The sequence below is a fragment of the Echiichthys vipera genome, assembly GCF_963691815.1.
Source record: "Echiichthys vipera genome assembly, chromosome: 3".
Taxonomy (NCBI): Eukaryota; Metazoa; Chordata; class Actinopteri; order Perciformes; family Trachinidae; genus Echiichthys; species Echiichthys vipera.
In genome coordinates this window covers 9,282,389-9,299,496 of record NC_139828.1, presented here as the reverse complement: position 1 = coordinate 9,299,496, position 17,108 = coordinate 9,282,389, and the positions used below count along the sequence as shown (strand labels likewise).

The following is a 17,108-nucleotide window of genomic DNA, read 5'->3' as shown; positions in this document are numbered from 1 at the left end:
TCATCGCACAGAGGAAGCCAAATGGGGGGAAACAAATTAAGTGGACTTAACAAACAACATCTTTGTTCGGGCTGGTTTTATAAGACGGCAGGAAGTGAAGTCCTCGAGGCTCCTGAGGGAGGTATCTACTGCACTGTCATCTTTCTCAGGAGAAGAAGAGGAAGAGGAGGGGAAAACAAGAATGTCAGATGCGGACAAATAAAGCCTGTTCTGTGAGCCTCATGCACAAGAAAGCATGCCTTTCTTATAAATTCAATAAACACCAAGCGTCTGTGAGGGCAGCCATCTTGTCTAAAAGCTTTAATGTAACTGCCCACCCCATGGCTGTAAACCTGTGCACCAGACTGCGTTTGTTCTCCCTGTTAGGGCAGAGGTCATGTCAGTGACGGTCAGAGTACTAAGAGTAAGAGTCATATTTCATGGAGATTACTGTCATATCCGTGACTGATGAAGAGGGCCAGTGGTATTAGTTCTGAACTGGTCCTCTTCAAATCTGCCACACTCTGTTTTCATTGTCATTCGAGCAATGCACATGTACAAAAATATATTACAACTCATTAAATAAACCAATAAAAAATAAACAACACATTTGTCACAAAGCTAATAAGCATTTTCAGTCAAAAACAACAAACATCGTGACCAGTCAGACACTCAATGAGAACAAACAAAGGATATCTTCATCGTTAAAAGAACACTTTATGCTAACTTTTCGGGCCTTTGCCAACTGTGTTACGCATGTCCATCCATCTTAACCAGTGGTTCCAAACCTTTTTGCCTTGTGCAATGTTGACTTTTGACCTCTAATGACTTGAGGGCTGACTCCCACGATTATGGAAACAATCGGGATGGAATTGGCGGGATTAAGACTGGGGGCATTTTCTTTCTACATAGCTAGCTACCCAGCTACATCCACATGAAGAAAGTGGCAAAAGATCTCCGTAAAAATGGCAACAGGCATGGATGAACTTGTCGTAGCTGTACAGGTTGTTGTATGTAAATATTAACTCTTATATCGAATATCAAAAAATTTCATCAATCAAACCTTGACTACTCCTAGCAATAGCTATCACGGCTTCCACGTTGACTAAAAAAATGGCGTTAGCGGGACAGTCGTCCTTAACTACTGATTGTCTCCCAATGTTAACGTTCTGACTTGAGGGGAATTTCATGTGAATTTTCCCAGTTGGGAACTCATTTTACAGATTAATCCGACATCACATAAATGCAGCACAAATATCCTACAAAAACGCCATGTTAACAAACATGAAAATCAGGCCAGCAGTTTTTTCTGTAATGCTGCTGACCAACAGACAAACTGAGAAGAAATCAGGACCTCCTTGGAGGTGGTCATGACCATAATTTTGTGTAAAAGAAACACACATCAATTTAATTATCTCTTATAACTCCTCTTGGGAGCCCCACAGGTTGGGAACTACTGATCTAACAACCAGTATGCATCATATAACTGTGATTTATTAACAATGCTATTTTAAACAATTTTTTGTAGCTCATTAATAGTGACTAAACTTCTTATTTCCACTAATGCATGATCAAGGGATCAGCTGCTGTTGTGCCCAGATCTGTAGCGTTCTACTCATCTAATAGCACCTGGTTTCACAGTGGATCAACAAGCACAGAGGCCATAATGGCCCTCAGCTTCACTTATTCATACTGGAGAGCAGATGCAGGAAGGCAGCAGTAGAGATGCAAATAGAATACAAACAGGAACAATTAATAATGCAAAAATTATTATTAAACCCATATGATTTTTGATATGTTAGCTCCATCTGTCTATTACTCTAAATAATATCTTTCTTCATCGATGATAAAGGTAAAATGGCAACATTGAACAGCTTTATGATGTTAACTGGCATGAAGACACACTGGCTGCATTTGTAGTGGCTCATCAGTATGTAAGATGATTCAAAGCATACTTTCCGTTCTGTGTTTATGGGTCTGGATCACACCATTCAAGTTGTACGCAGAGATGTTTAAAGTGAGGCGAGACAAATCAAACAGACAGAAAAGTGTATATCAGCAGGAGTGAGGTTGACCAGGAGGACGACTGGAGCCCTGCTACACTGGGCTGTGGTCTGGAGAAGCGTGTGTGGCTGTCACCGTCACACACTCAGTGGCTGTGTCCTTGGTCCTGCGAAGGCCCGTGTACAGCCTATCATCCAGGTTAGCAGTCAGTTTGTCTGTGAGCTCTGCAGTGATAGTCTGCGGGCCGTAGCCTGAGGAGTCGGGCGGCTGAGGGCGCTCATCCGGGGGCTCGTGAGGAAGTCCAGATTGTTTGCTGTCCTCCTGAGGGTCGTGGTGCTCACCCAGCCCTCCATCTTTCTCTGAGATGGAGGAACGATGAGGTGGTGGTGGAGAAGACGAGGTGTGGTCCTCAGTGTCTCTGACTGTGAAACTCTGCTCCCTGTCCTTGCCCCCACTCTCAGTAGTCGTTGGCTCTACCTTTGGAGTACCGGGAGTACTGCCGGTGCCGTCGCTGGTTTCCTCATCAGGAGCACTGACAATGCGGGGGAGTGTGGTGTGATAGCTCGTGTCCAGTGGGTAGTTCACACTCTCACCCCTCCGTAGAGGGGTCCGCTGTCTGTCAAAAGAGGACTGGAAGTGTCTGACACCTGGATCACTCCACTGCTTGTGGCGCTGCCACTGCTTGCGGAGGTGGATTCGGGACCGGTGCTTCCTTAGCGGAGACTCCTGCTGGTCAAACTGAGGGTCGTGGCGGAGAAATTCATGGAAGAGGGCGTCTGTCCTCTCATCTATGCTGTAGTCTCGCCGGTGCAGCGTTGGCGGTTGAGGTGAAGGCTGTGTAGCATCTCGAGGTGTAAGCATCTGACCATATGGGAACCAGCTCAGTGAACCAGCACCTGTTTCTATGGAAACTCCTCCACTGGCGCCCAACACCTCATCCTCTGGCTCCTCCTCACACAGATGAGACTCAAAGCTTTCACCGATTGTGCCGCTTCGCCCAGCGTTGGTAAAGTGGTGCCTTTTTTCGTGGGCTGTTCTGTCCTTAGGGCTGCCGCTGACGCTCCCAAACAGTCGCAGGTCTTCTGGACCACGAGATGGAGCCTCTATCGATGCGTAGCCACTGTCCATCTGCAGCAATTTACGAGTCCCCGTTTCTCCGTCGCTGCCCCCTCGCTCTGACTCAGTGCTTGCCTGTTTCCTCTTTCTTCCATCCTTCCCTCCCAACCTCTCATCCATATACATCGAAATGTCCTCTCCGCCGTCTGCCTCATCCCCTAAATCCTGGGACTGGTAGCTAAGAAGCCCTCCTTTTTCTGTCTCCGTCCGCCCGCCCAGTGAACACACACTTTCAACATCACTGCAGACGGAGTTCCTGTCATTGTTGCTGCTCTGGTCGGAGGCAGCGTATTGTTCCAGTGATGCACGTAGGGTCCAGATGTCTTTGTAAAGTGACTGGGGTTCCTGGGGCTCTAGGGGGTCCAAAGGGTCTGCTCCTTCTCTTCTTGCCAGGGACAACGTTTCATCTTGGGGATCAGGGGATAGGCCAATCACCCCTGGTCCTCCATGGCTGCAGCTGGGCTCCACCATCACCTCTACCTCTACCCTGTAGTGTGCACACAGGTGTGGAGAGATGAGATAAAATGAAAATAGTAAGGAGAGAAGGAAGGGGAGAAACGCAGACGGCAAATCAAGTGTCAGTGTCCGAGCATTTACCTAAATAACCCATCCGTATGATACATGGCTGTGTTCACAGAGCACAGAATGATTTTTATGACTTGCAATGACTGCTGTCGCATGTCCTTCAACTGAACTTAGCCGAATACTGATGCCACACATGCTCAAAAATCCCCTGATATCCCCTACTTTCGTCTTGGCGCATCAAATTTAAAGACTACATAGTGTCTGAAACATAACTTGAGTGATATCAGTAGCAATAAACTGCAAATGAGAATGAGGATCATCACATGTCTTAGCTCACAGCGACTTACAGGAAATTGCTTTTATTTTCAACAACAAACATCTGCAAACATACACAGGAAATACTGAGTTTGTTTAATCTAATATTTAGTGAAGGAAAATAAATTTCTCTATAAGAAAATACTTAGGAAGGTTGGTTATTCTTGTTACATAACCCAACATTGGGCAGAATCTGCATTGCTATGAATGCAAACTTAAAATAACAAAATCGCATCAAACCCTTTCCCTTAACCATGTCAGCGGTGGAATGGTTTCCTATGAACGCTGCGTCCCGATTCTCCACTTCGCTCTCCATAAAAGGTGCACCCTGGGAATTTCCTACATCTGGCTCCAAATCGTGAAAGTGGTTTTGAAAGATGTTTCCAGGGGTCTCATTACATACAAATCAGCCTGTGGTAAGATAGTATTTACAGTTACACAGCATGGTGTGTTTTAATCTAATTAAATGTGATAGCAAAACCATTTCTGGAGGCAAGAGGACACTTTTCAAACCTTATTTCTATACTCATCTATGACCTACATTTCAATTTACATAATAAATACTTCTAATACTATTCTACTCAAATATGTTCACATGCTTTAAGGTTAAAATTGTTTTTATTTTCCCTCCTACTGTCTGTCTGAACATACCCGTATTCACCCCCTGTCTGGAATGCTCTGTTTTAGGGCCTTCACCTCTGCACTCTCGGCTTCTCTGCACCGTCAGTGCAACTGGGGAATGACTGTATTGTCACTTTCTACCTATTTATAGTATAGTTGTGACATCACAACAGTATGGATGTCCTGATGGCTTGTTTAAAGACAGTTTCTGAATACAGTTGTGTGTATTTCTCTGTGGATTGAGCGTTCTGATACCTTCACAGTATTTATATAGCACGTCAACCTGCTTTGTAATAAAAAACAGACTTGGAAATCGCACTTTTTTACAATATGAGAGCTTTAAAACAACCACTTCTTTTGGCAATGCTGTTTCACACAGGTTATAAAAGCGCACTTTTATGTTCGGGCAAATTGGTGAGGAAATGGGATTTAGAGACGTATCTCACTGTACAGCACTAACGTACGTTTTCTAGCTACAGTAAAGAAATGAGTGCAAGGCAGCAAAGCAGTGAACAGGATGAATGGCAAGGGAATTAAAGATACCTGCCGAGGGAGGGGGGTGGTGTGGAAGGAGGTGAGAGGAGGCGTGTAGTGGGGTGGCTGGGACGGTAGGTGATGTCCTGGGTGCGGGCGATGTACTGGATGAGGTCTATGTGGTGCGCGTCGTTGTCGTCCTGGTCCATGCTCTCGCTGGCGGCTCGCTGGCGCTGGAAATGTCTCCTCTTCGGAGAGCCTGGCTCAAAACAAACACGGGGAAAGAGCAGTGAGTTGTGTGACAGCAGGCAGGAGCGAAGTGACACTTAATTCAGGAGAAAGCTTCCATCAACTGTTGAGGTGACTGAGGGGATTTGGTGATCTTTTTTTGGCCCCTTGGTATTATCGAAGGGGAAGCGCACTGAGACGTGTGTGTATATAGGATGAAGGGGATGGGTTTTACTCAGGGGTTCAAATTGACTTGGAAAGATCAAACTTTACGTCACTGAGCCATCTGCCTTGTACGTGTGTGTGTCTGAGTGTATTTCCGAGTCTCAGCAGCCAAAAGACATCTCACAGTTGGTTGCTGGAGCCCCCTGCTTAACGATTGTCTTTTTATTATGAGAGATTGTTGCCAAAAATACTTAACACACAAACACAGAAAATACATCTAAGAAAGAAACTGCCAAGGGTACAACTTTTATTTTTTAAGAACCACAAAGAATTGTTGCACTTTAGACTCTTTCTAAAGATACATTTTACGCCACCAAAGGATCTATTACCTTTGGTGTCCAGACTTGAGGCTCTCTGGCTGCTGTCCAGCTTCCATTTCTTGATCTTGAAGTAAGGACTGGCACCCTCCAGACTAGCATGGCGTCGCAGTTTAGTGAAAAACTGCAGCACGGGCCCCTGGCTTCCTGCACTGCCGGAAACTTGGGGGGCACCGCCGCCCCTCACCGCAATCCCTTCTCCAACACTGACACTGCTGCCTCTGCCCCGGGGCCCCGCTCCCATCATTTCTATCTGAGATAGAGACAGAGAGATAAACATGGTCAGAAAGAAAACCTGCCAAGACAAGTGGTGTGTGCGTGTGTATAATTCCTTCTGACAATGATGTTCCACACAGGCTTCCTTGTTTACCCATCAACCATCACTCTTATTGGTCCTCCCTCTGGCTCCATGACCCTCTAATGTCCTTATGGATGACTCACTGGTTGACTGGCTGGTTGAATAGTAATTTGGTGTACTGAGTGACTATCTTAAGAGATTATTCACTCTGCAAATGATTAACTCCACGCATTTCATTCTGACCTATGTACTGCATTTTTCCAAAACATGAGCTTTAATTTGCAAGCACACTCGTGTTTTTAAAGGTCCCACATTGTAAAAAGTGACATTTCCTGTCTCTTGATAATAAAATAAGCTGAGGTGCTATATAAATACAGTGCAAGTAACAAAACACTCAATCCCAGGAGAAATGCACTCAGCCCGTATTCAGAAACTGTGTCTTTAAACAAGCTGTCAGGACTTCTGTACTGCAGTGATGTCACAGCTATACTTTAAAAAAAAAGAGCTGCTACAGTGCCGTTACAGCCATTCCCCTACTGCAACGACTGTGTAGAGATGTTGAGAGCACAGATGCAGGCAGATCTGTAAACACTGACCAATCAGAGCAGACTTGGCCTTTTCGGGATGGGAACTCAAAGAAACAAGTGCTAAAACGGAGCGTTTCAGACAGAAGGCGAATACGGGTATATTCAGACAGACAGGATGAGAAAAATGAATTTGTTTTTTGAACATTAGAGCATCTAACAATGTTCTTGGAGAGACCCAAAGTACAAATATGAACCTGAAAATGAGCACAACGTGGGACCTTTAATGCTTTCATAAAGACTGACTTATCACTTGATGCAATACATTTGACAGTAGTTGGAGGTAACTTACAGAGCTGGAGCTTGGCTCTTTAGTGCTGAGAGGAATCGTGTTCTGACTGAAGCGGGTGTCCACCACAGAGTTGTGAGCATCTCCGGGGAGGGCACAGCTAGGATTGACGCTCAGGCTGGTCAACGCTGTTTGTGGGAGGGGGCACAGCATCGGCTAAAGTGAAGTAAAAAATAAACACAACATTTGTTGGACGTGCATGTTTTCCGCAAAGCTCTTTTTTATTATTCCAGTAATTCAGAATCGTACAACCACAGTCAAGGTCGGCTTAAAGTTCCTTTACATTGTTCACATTACATCTATGAATGAATTTCAAGTCCTGATCCTCTTTCCGGCTGTAAACTGTCTGATTGAACATCTATTGAATTGATATTTGAATATTTTTTTAAATTAAAAAAAAATATATCACAAAAATAACCATAGATCAACATTTTATGTTTCAAAAGGAGCAGGCAGAAGCACTATGCTTCATGCTTTATACTACTCTAATCCTCGTGAATCACTTACATCAACCAACTCTCCGCCCCTACATCCATCTCATAACTAAAACACTATATTCCTCCTATTTATGCATAACCAACACACTACCAAAGAATGTGAAACAAGTCAATAACAATAATATCACCATCAGTGTGCTTTACATTCCCCTCATTTCTATACCTTGTGAAAATATCTTTTCATACGTCGTTTTTTACTTTGTTAGATTTCTGCCTCCAGTCCATTCCACAAAATCCCCTGACGTACTGACATGCACATACTTTTGAGTGTGGTACGAAAAAAACGTCTGTTTCAGATTCAATTCGCCTCTTAAAGTACAATCTCTGTCTGAGAACAGTTTTTTTTATATATATTGCCAGGAAGTAAATGGGAAATCAATGTGCACAGCCTGTTCAAATGAGCAGGCAAGAGATCCCTGATCCCTGTGTTTGGCTGCATTAGGTTGATACATTTTCTTGCCCTGACCCAAGTGATAGATGTTCTAATTGACCCCCAGTCAACACTAACGAGGCATCGGGACTAATAGCGGGTTAAAGGCTGTCACCTGGAAGATGGAAAGTGCTGACTTGGCGACAGGGCGCGTCGTCATGGTGATGCTGTTCTCGGCCGAGTCGCACTCGTGGATAGTGACTATCTTGAGGGCCGGGGGAGGGATGTGGAGGTGTGTGAGCCGGGCGTTCTTCAGGTGGTGAAAGTCGCCCTCGGTCAGAGTGTACCTGGAGATACAACACAACAGCGACTTAAATAAAAGGCTATAGACTCCTCTCAGGGTGAGACACAAGTTGCATACACTCTCAGTAAGTTAGAAATCATGAAGCTTATCCTTGCACAAGAGGCAAACAGCCAAGGGGAAGTGTCTGACGTTAGACCTATCAGAGCTACACTAGATTCTGCATTTAGCCCAACAGAATAATTCCTTTTGAAGAATTTGCATATCAGGCTCAGGGCTTTAAGAGAAAAGTAGGGCAGAGATATAACGAGAGAGAGTGAGAGCGTTTTGTGTCTACAGCGTACATAATGCATTCTGAAATAACTCTCTACGATCATAAAAGATGGACACAGTAAAAATGTGTACATTCTTTGATCTCAGAAAGCAGCAGAACCGGAGCGCGCGAACGTTAACGCGAGTTGAGCGCTGAATAAAAAGTGCAAATGTGTGGCTTCTGTGCGTGCCGGCTTTTCTAACCTGCGGCCCTTCTCCTGGGTCTTCTTGCCGTGATCGAAGAGTGCAGCCTCATTGAAGGAGACACGGCGGCCTGTGGTGCCCGTGGAGAGGAAGCGCTCAGTCTCCTGGCCATGAGAGCTGGCCATTGACAGGCAGTCTGACTCATCCACCCTGATGGTGATTTCTGACGGAGATATAAGAGGAAGGAGACAGAGGAGGCAGACAGATAGGGAGGGTGAAGGAGGGACGAGAGGTTATTGTCTTTCTGTGAGATAAGTATTTTTTATCAAGAGTATTTTATTAAGAACCATACCCTAAAAATTTGGTTTTCTGAGTCAGCCCATGTCTGCTACACTGTATAGTTACACTGACTACAACTGAAGGGAAGCATCTGATGTTCAGACCTCTGTGGAGGAAGAGTATGGTAATATGGCAAACTGCTGACTGAAAAACGAAACAAAAAGCCTTACAAAAGCAGCTTGGTGCCAAACTGATGCTGCCTTTTAATAAATCATTTTCATTTGAGGCCTTGTACGTTCACTGGTCCCAAAATGTCAAAATGTGTTCCGGGAACGGAGCAGCTACTTAAACTAATTGGGTGGAGATCACAATATTTTAATGGAATAGGCATTCTACATTTGTGCTGACGCGATCAAAAATATCCCCACTTCCATCAATGCAATCCCTTCATCTCTCAGCCTGCCTGTCTCCATTACTCCGCCCTCTCTCTCAGTTATTCTCCTCTTTATCTGTTCCCCTATCGCTCCCTCCTGACAGTTCTTCCTCTTTGTCCATTTTGGTCTTACCATGGGTGGGCACAGACTCCTCCACGTAGGTGGTGTTGGTTTTCTCAGGGTCATCGCTGGCCCTGGGGCACACAGAAACATTCAGATCAATGCTGTGACACGATTACGCCTTAAGTCTGTCTCTCATCTGTGAAACCCTACTGATGCAGGCAGCCACACGGGCGACCACAGGCTTTATGATCAGCTGCATTACTGTTTGGCCTTTCCGTTTCCTGTTTAAAAAAAAAAACCCAGCTATAAGCCAACTATAAGGACTGACTGTACATCACACTGTTTGTCTTTATGGCTGCCTGCCTGGCTGTATAATCAATGAGGGCCTAAATCATTGCCAGTAACTTGATAACCCTCAAGGCCAGGGGACCCTTTTGAACTGATAAAGCATGGTGCTTTATTGGGTTGCACTCATCTTTAAGGGCACGGAGAAAATACACATAAAGGTCAAATTGTTTAGGGCATGTATCGTTCTTTAATTATCTTCTGTCTTTCCTGTTTCAGCTTCTTTAACAGCGCTCATACGAGCTTCTTTAATGACATACCCAGAATTGACAGAAACTGAAAAGCTCTTCCCAGACATTTCTCTCGATCTGATTTCTTTCTGCAGCGCTATGCGTTGCCTGTGTGTGTGTGGGTGTGAATTGACTTGAGGGATTTCTCCGTCCACCCAGATCTGTGCTTCTTCTTGCCTTTCATTTCCTCTGCGACTCCCGCTTCCTCATACTGCCTGTGCGTATTCTCCGTGTGCACACAGGGCTGGGTTTGCGATGCGAGATTAATCACCGCCGATGGCTGCTATGAAATCTCATTACACTCATCATTTGTACCAGTCTGCCCGGTTCCCCCCTTGCTCTCCCCGGCAAGCCTCGCCTTTTCACGGCTCAGCCTTTGTGCTTTCTGTTTATCTGAATCTAGCTGGTGCGCTCTCATACGTTCAAGTGTACTTGATGATGTGTGCTGCTATAGAGAGGGACAAAGCATCTGGAGGGTAGCCATGTTACTAGTGAATAAACACAGATGAATTGCAAATAGATGAGCACGGATACTGAATGTACTTCCAGCACGGTGTTTTCATAACAGTCCCAACGGGGGCCCTGACACTCAAACAGCTGACATGTTTCATGAGTGAATGCACTGGGTTGTCCTGCTTTAACATGCTTACATGAGTCTCTGTAGGGTTACATCATTTATTCTACCCCCTGCTGCAACACAGCTTTAGATGCTTTAATTTGTTTAATGGATCAGTGCATCGTCTGATAATGGAATCATTCTGAAGATTGGTTTGGGATTCACTGGGTGGAGCAAACTGGACGCTTCCACAGGAAGTGCAGTAGTTAGCTTCATTTGCAACCGAATTAGCCTTATCTATTATGCAAGTATACACATTCAACAAAAATAAAACCCTGTCTCCAAGTAGTATTTGCATGTGAGCCCAGGAAGAGTAGACACTACCATGTCAACTGTATGTACTTGTGTGTGTTTAATGCAACACCACCTGTACACATAAAACTGCAGATTTTCAACCTGCATGAGTTTTTATTCATATTGGTTTTCTACTAGAACATATTTGCATGCTTGACATGTTTCTTATACTGTATTCGCCCTCTGAAACGCTGTCTCTTTAAGACCCTCTCCTGAAACACTTGTGACATCACAACCGTACAGAAGTCCTGAAGATTCGTCTAAAGGCGCCCTTTCTGAATACAGCTTTGGTGCATTTCTCTGCGGATTGAGTTTTTTTGTATAGCGGAGCTGCTTTATCATCGAAAAAGAAATCTCACTTTTTACAATATGGGACCTCTAAGGGAATTATCAGGGATATAAAATATGATGTTATTGTGTTGGACCGCATCATAGGTGGTTTTGAGGGTCTAAATAACAAGGATAGCAGCCAACAATCTAATATATTATAATGAAAACCAATATAACAACACCACAATCTATAGACTCAAAATCCCCGTAGAGTTAAATGAACACCGTCGTGGCACAGTGTCAACAAAACTTGACTATCATAGGCTCCTTCTGGTTCTCGTTATTACTGTGCTCTTGTTATGAAACTGTGCAGCTTCTGCTCTTATTAAGTCCATCCCTCATATATGTCCTCGCTGTTGGTTGCCCGGTGTTCAGGAGTTAGAGCATGTGCTGCTAAGCTCTTCATAAAATGCCCTCGATAAGGGCAAAGTGCTAAAATGCTACATGTCATGCGTTAATTGTTTGCGTCGCACCTGCCACAGCATTGCCCTCCTCGACAGCAGCGGCGGCAGACGATGAGGAAGACGGAGATGAAGATCAACGTTCCTACCAGGAAGATGGATAGGATCACCAGGAGGAGCACATAGCCATCTTGCTGCTCCTTGGCCTGGAATGGGATCTCCTGAGATACACAGAGAGATTGTTAGTATCACCTTTTTCTACTATGACTAGTCAAACGTATGCAGTGAAAAAAGGTCTACACTGTTTAACGTATTGTACTGTAACGACACATCCGTTAACTGGTTATTTTACCTCAATATAACTCAGGCAGCTGTGAGGGGAAGAAAAGTAGGCATATAGGGAAGAGTTGTCTACCTGTGCTGAATTTGGACATTGAGTGAGCTAATTTTAAAAGGGAGAGCACAAGTAAAGCAAAAAGCTTCCCACATAAGCATCTTACTGAAACTGTTCACCGGTGGTTAATGCTGCACCTCTCTGAGCTGAGGGAGAGAGGTGGAAACAGCATGTCTACTCTCAACTCAGAGCCAAATGTTCTTTTCTCAAAGCCTGACGACACAATACTTTAGTCACGCTGCGTTTCAGCTTAGATCCAGAAGTCACAAGCCAAGACATGCCATCAGTATGTCATTCATGTAGTCAGATAGATTACTGTTTCTTTTGTTTGATATTCATTGTCCCAGAGGGATAACTTTTTTCAAAGCCAGTAGAAGAAGAAGAAGAAGAATTACTTTATTTATCCCGCAACGGGGAAATTGAATTTTTTCACTCTTATTATTAATCATGTTACACACACAGGCCCCAAATACACACATGCACAAACAGGACCTATACATGCAATTAAGGAGAGATGTAAGAGCGAGGGGGCTGCCAGTGACCAGCGCCCCGAGCAGTTGAGGGTTCGGTGCCTTGCTTAACAGCACCTCGGCAGTGCCCAGAAGATGAACCACCAGTCCACACTCCATACATGGTCCACACAGGGACTTGAACCAGCGACCCTACGGATCCCAGCCAAGTCACCTATGGACTGAGCTACTACAAACAAATAGCCAGATACAGATATACTATGGTGTCATAGGACTGCCATAAAAACCATAAATCTGTAAAATGAGAAGAAAATTATTTTGCAAATATAAAAGAGGAATAAATAAGTAAATAAATAAAAGTGGAAATATAAAAGAAAAAAAAGCTAAATTAACTAATTAATATATGATTTTCATTCATTTCACATTTATTTCTGTATATTTTTTATATGTTAAAATAGAATTATTTTGCATATAAAATACTTTATTGTATCTACTTATTGTTTTTTCCTGTACATGTTGAACTCTTTATTTTTATTCCTGTTTACTTATTTTATTCGCTATTGATTTTGCTTTCTCTCTGTATATATTTCCACATGTATATAATGTTTTATTTTATTTTATTTGCTTATTCTTTTGTATGGCACTCCCATGACTCCACAATAGACAGTGCACAAAATCTCAGCGGGGCTGTGATTGCGGGGCAGATTGTTTTCAGGGTTGCTTACGCAGAGGGGACAAAACACCTGGCCGACGAGCTTGTACCTAACTGTCGCCCCGACGCATCAACTGCAGTCTAGATTTGACTACCTTACAGTGCAGCCACTTTACCTTCCATGTAACACCATGCAACTTAAAAGATTGATTTTTCCCCGCTGGCTGGTTGGCTTGCATAAAGCGAATCTATAAATGCAACAGTGAAATCAATCAATAAATGCCAGGGCTATTAACCTGTCTACAGTGTACCTTAAGTATAGGAAATCTCTCACAGGGAGAACGGCAGCTGAGTGAATTAACCACATAAGGACACCGGGGACCTATAGTGACAATATTTAGTTTGTTTTGTAAGGATATACGTGTTACACCAGAGGAGGACGTCTTTCTTCTTGACATCTATCCCACTTTATTCTTTGGGAAAATGTATTCAGTCCACCACTTAACGCTGCAGTAGGTAAAAGGCAAAAAAAGCAAGACTTTGCAGCAGAGTGAGACCTCTTCTTGCAGCTCTCCTTCTCTATCCTGAGCCAATAGGAACAAGCTCTCCCTCTGAAACGACCTGTGATTGGCCTAACTCTCCTGTCAGGAGCTTTAGATGCTCTAAAGCCTGAAGACAGAGCCAAGAGGAGGTGCAGAAGTCTAGTTTTCTCTCAGATCACTTTAATTACATTATGATGAAAGATTATTTTGGACTTCTTACCCAACATCACCAGAAATAAACTGCTTACCACAAGGTTGAGCTCACACAAAAAGCAAATAGACAGCTTTTACTTACAGCACAAGCACGTCCTATGTCAATATCATTCTGTGTAGCATTTCTAGATTCATTTTTAATTTTAATCAGTTAAATGTTGCTTATGCATTTAATTTTAATGGTAAAAATGTGTCTCCCTAGTTCCTTTGTTCCCATGTAGGCCACAGAAGAGGGATCAATGTGGTTTTAATAGAATGACAGTTGGCAACATGAGTGGAAGAGTATAAAGAGTGACGTGACAACAGATACTGTCTATAGGTCTTAGACGAGGGTTATGCTGAACTCGATGAGGGAGAAGTCTCAGCACGTGTTAATGAGAGCTAGACTCTGACGTCACATTTTATTTCCTCTGTAAGGGGAAATTAAATCTGAGATTAGATCAGATATTTAATTATGTCAGGTCCAGGTCAGGATGTTCTCTATTAGCCTGTCAATCGACCAGAAGACCAAATGAGGGAGGGTATGGTTCTGGTGGTGAACACACACACACACACACACACACACACACACACACAGGAAGTTTGAGAATAAGCTGGTGGCGAAAGGCAGACTTACTGTGGAGTTTTCTGGTAGGATGTTCCAGACGGTAGAGTCATTGCTCATGGTCCAGGCCAACTAAAGAGTCCCCCTGAGAGATAACACATGCACACACACACACACAGAGGAAATTACTGTTACCAAAGCTGTTTATCTAAGCCCAAAGTCAGCCACCAGATACTACATTTTATCTGTAAAAAAAAGAAAATCTAGACTGCAACTTCACATGTAAACATAAAACAAAACCTCTATGAATTCATAGTATAAAGGACGGCTTTGCAGTCCATTAGTCATGTCTGATGTAATAATAACTTATAACACACTGTATGATATGATATGATATGATATGATATGATATGCCATTTACTGCAGACAAATCTTGTTGCATCTCACAGCAATAAAAGACTGCAAGACGAAGCCGAACACCAAATGTAGGTTGTGCTTATGCGCATGTGTTGAATCCCACAGAAGATGCAAATGTTAGCATCTCGGCTGCAAATCATCTCCCATAATTCCATATATCAGCCTGAAGACTCTCTATCTAACACCCCCCCACCCCACCCCACCCCTTCGCTGCTGCTATGCGTTTGCTTTTACAGATCATAGCCATTATTACAGCTACTGCTGCACCAAACACCCACACACTCACACCCACTCACACATACATACACACACACACACACACATACCCTGGATAGATCTACTCACCCAGCAGGGTAGGAGCAACATGCCAGCACCACTCAGCGCTCCTTGCTCGCCTGCCAGTCACTGCAGCACTCAACTTCAGCACCACAACCTGTAAGCTATTGGAGCCTGTCTTAACTCCCTGCATCTACCGTTCCCTGCATCTACCGTTCCAAGCATAAAAACAGTTACGGGAAACACGTCAGGCTGTGACCAGAATGCTTCCCTTTGCAGTACTGTACCACATCCTGCTTTCTACCAACCCAGCTTCTTACCCTGATGGAGGGCAGTGCGCAGCAGCAGCTCTGGATGTGTGTGTCAGGCTGTGGCTCAGGAGTCTCCTCCTCAGCTCCCTTGCTGCATCCTCTCTCTCAGCCACCTCAGCCCCAACCAGCTGACTGAGCCTGAGCCTGAGCCTGAGCAGCAGTGTTCCCCCTCAGGGCTGGCCCACTGGCCTCGGAGCAACAGGACGGCAGAGGTGCATGGCTAACAATAAACACACAGCAGAATGATTGGTTAATAATTCCATTTGTGTAGATACATTCAACATTACATAAGTGCCTGCATGCAACAAATGCACTTGAAAGATCACTCACAGGGTTCCTTGTACATTCTGTTTCAGTAGTGATGTAAAAAGACTGTTTTTTACAGGGTATGACACCAAACATCAGAACATGTCATCTGAGAAATCCTTACATCATTAAGAAAACTAACACTGTCTCAGCATTTTGATTTAATGCAATAACAGTTTGATAACCAGACTAAAATTACAAGAATATCTTCCCTCTGTTGTGAGGCTTTAAGGAATCTAAAAAATAAGCACGTTTGTAAAATGAACCTATGAAAATCAATGCACTCTCTTAACGATGATGCTTACTTTCATGATGTTGCAAATGGAAGATTGCTCCATTGACCGGTCGAGTGAGCAGATGGTGAGACACGGGTGTCCCAGCAATGGCACATCCCGTCATGCTTAACAATTCCTCCGTCTTTCTATGCCCGCTGCATTACTATGACACTGTTTCGTGTTCGCTTTGAGCAGCCTCTTATATTTCGTCCGACGGTACCTCACAGCAATGTAGCCTCATGTTTAATTTCCTATATTGTAATAACCGGTTTTAAAATGAGAAAGTGTTGCACAAATAAAAGCTAACGCTCGGCAGATCAACATATATATATATATACTCTATAAATAAATTAAAAATGTTTTACCCCGGAACAAAATAATGAGCTCCGTGTCTGGCAGCTGTTTCCTTATGGAGATGTGTCTGATAAGATCATTCTCCAGAAGACAACAATCACACCACATTACGTGATGCAATGAAGCTGATAGTGAACTCGAAATAGAAATAAAAGGCAGCTACACTCGGAGCCGCGCAGCGAGGTTAATAAATGTGCCATCTTGATATTTCACAGGCGCCTCTGATTCTCATCAGTCCGGTGACACGCGCGACAGAGGAGGCAGCTCGCGGTTTGGATTAGTGTGCGCGAACAGATGAGCGGCAGGCATGCGGGAGAGAGGCGCGCACTCACCTACTCGACTGACCGGGGGTCCATGCAGGGGTGGAAGGGGCAAAGCCAATAACGTGAAACTCTTCCGTGGACACTTTAATGTGGATTTTAAAGGCAAAAGTATTTATGAATGAAACCCCACTGGTTAAGACACGCCCACCACCCAGTCAGAGGCGCGCACCACGTGACGCAAGGAGTGAGGTAGAGCCGGTGATTGAAGGGCTTCTCCGAGATCTATGCTGTGCACCAGGGGCCTCCGAGATAACTGGGGGGATTGTGTATTTTGTAATAACAAAAATGACACTATATGTCACTAATTTATTCTTCTTTACAGCACTTTGGTCCACCTTGGTTGTTTGAAAGTGCTTAACAGTGTTAAATTATTTTGTTGAGCTATTTTTCAAGACGTTGACTGGTTTAAATGTATTTTAGGAAAAATAGATATGTTATTT

The 17,108-nt window shown here is 43.9% G+C and overlaps 1 protein-coding gene across 1 annotated transcript; it reads right to left on the bottom strand.

Moving 5' to 3' along the window:
- Positions 1 to 2,076: 2,076 nt before the first annotated feature.
- cbarpb (CACN subunit beta associated regulatory protein b) lies at positions 2,077 to 15,533 on the bottom strand (the record flags this gene model as incomplete). The annotated part of the gene is made up of 10 exons (XM_083940527.1): positions 15,420 to 15,533; positions 14,479 to 14,551; positions 11,664 to 11,812; positions 9,445 to 9,506; positions 8,660 to 8,822; positions 8,018 to 8,189; positions 6,979 to 7,131; positions 5,817 to 6,057; positions 5,104 to 5,293; positions 2,077 to 3,586 (listed from the first exon to the last, which is right to left on the bottom strand). Exons 2-10 carry the CDS (start codon positions 14,524 to 14,526, stop codon positions 2,077 to 2,079), a joined length of 2,688 nt encoding a protein of 895 aa, XP_083796653.1. The 5' UTR covers positions 14,527 to 14,551; positions 15,420 to 15,533.
- Between the last annotated feature and the right edge of the window lie 1,575 nt (positions 15,534 to 17,108).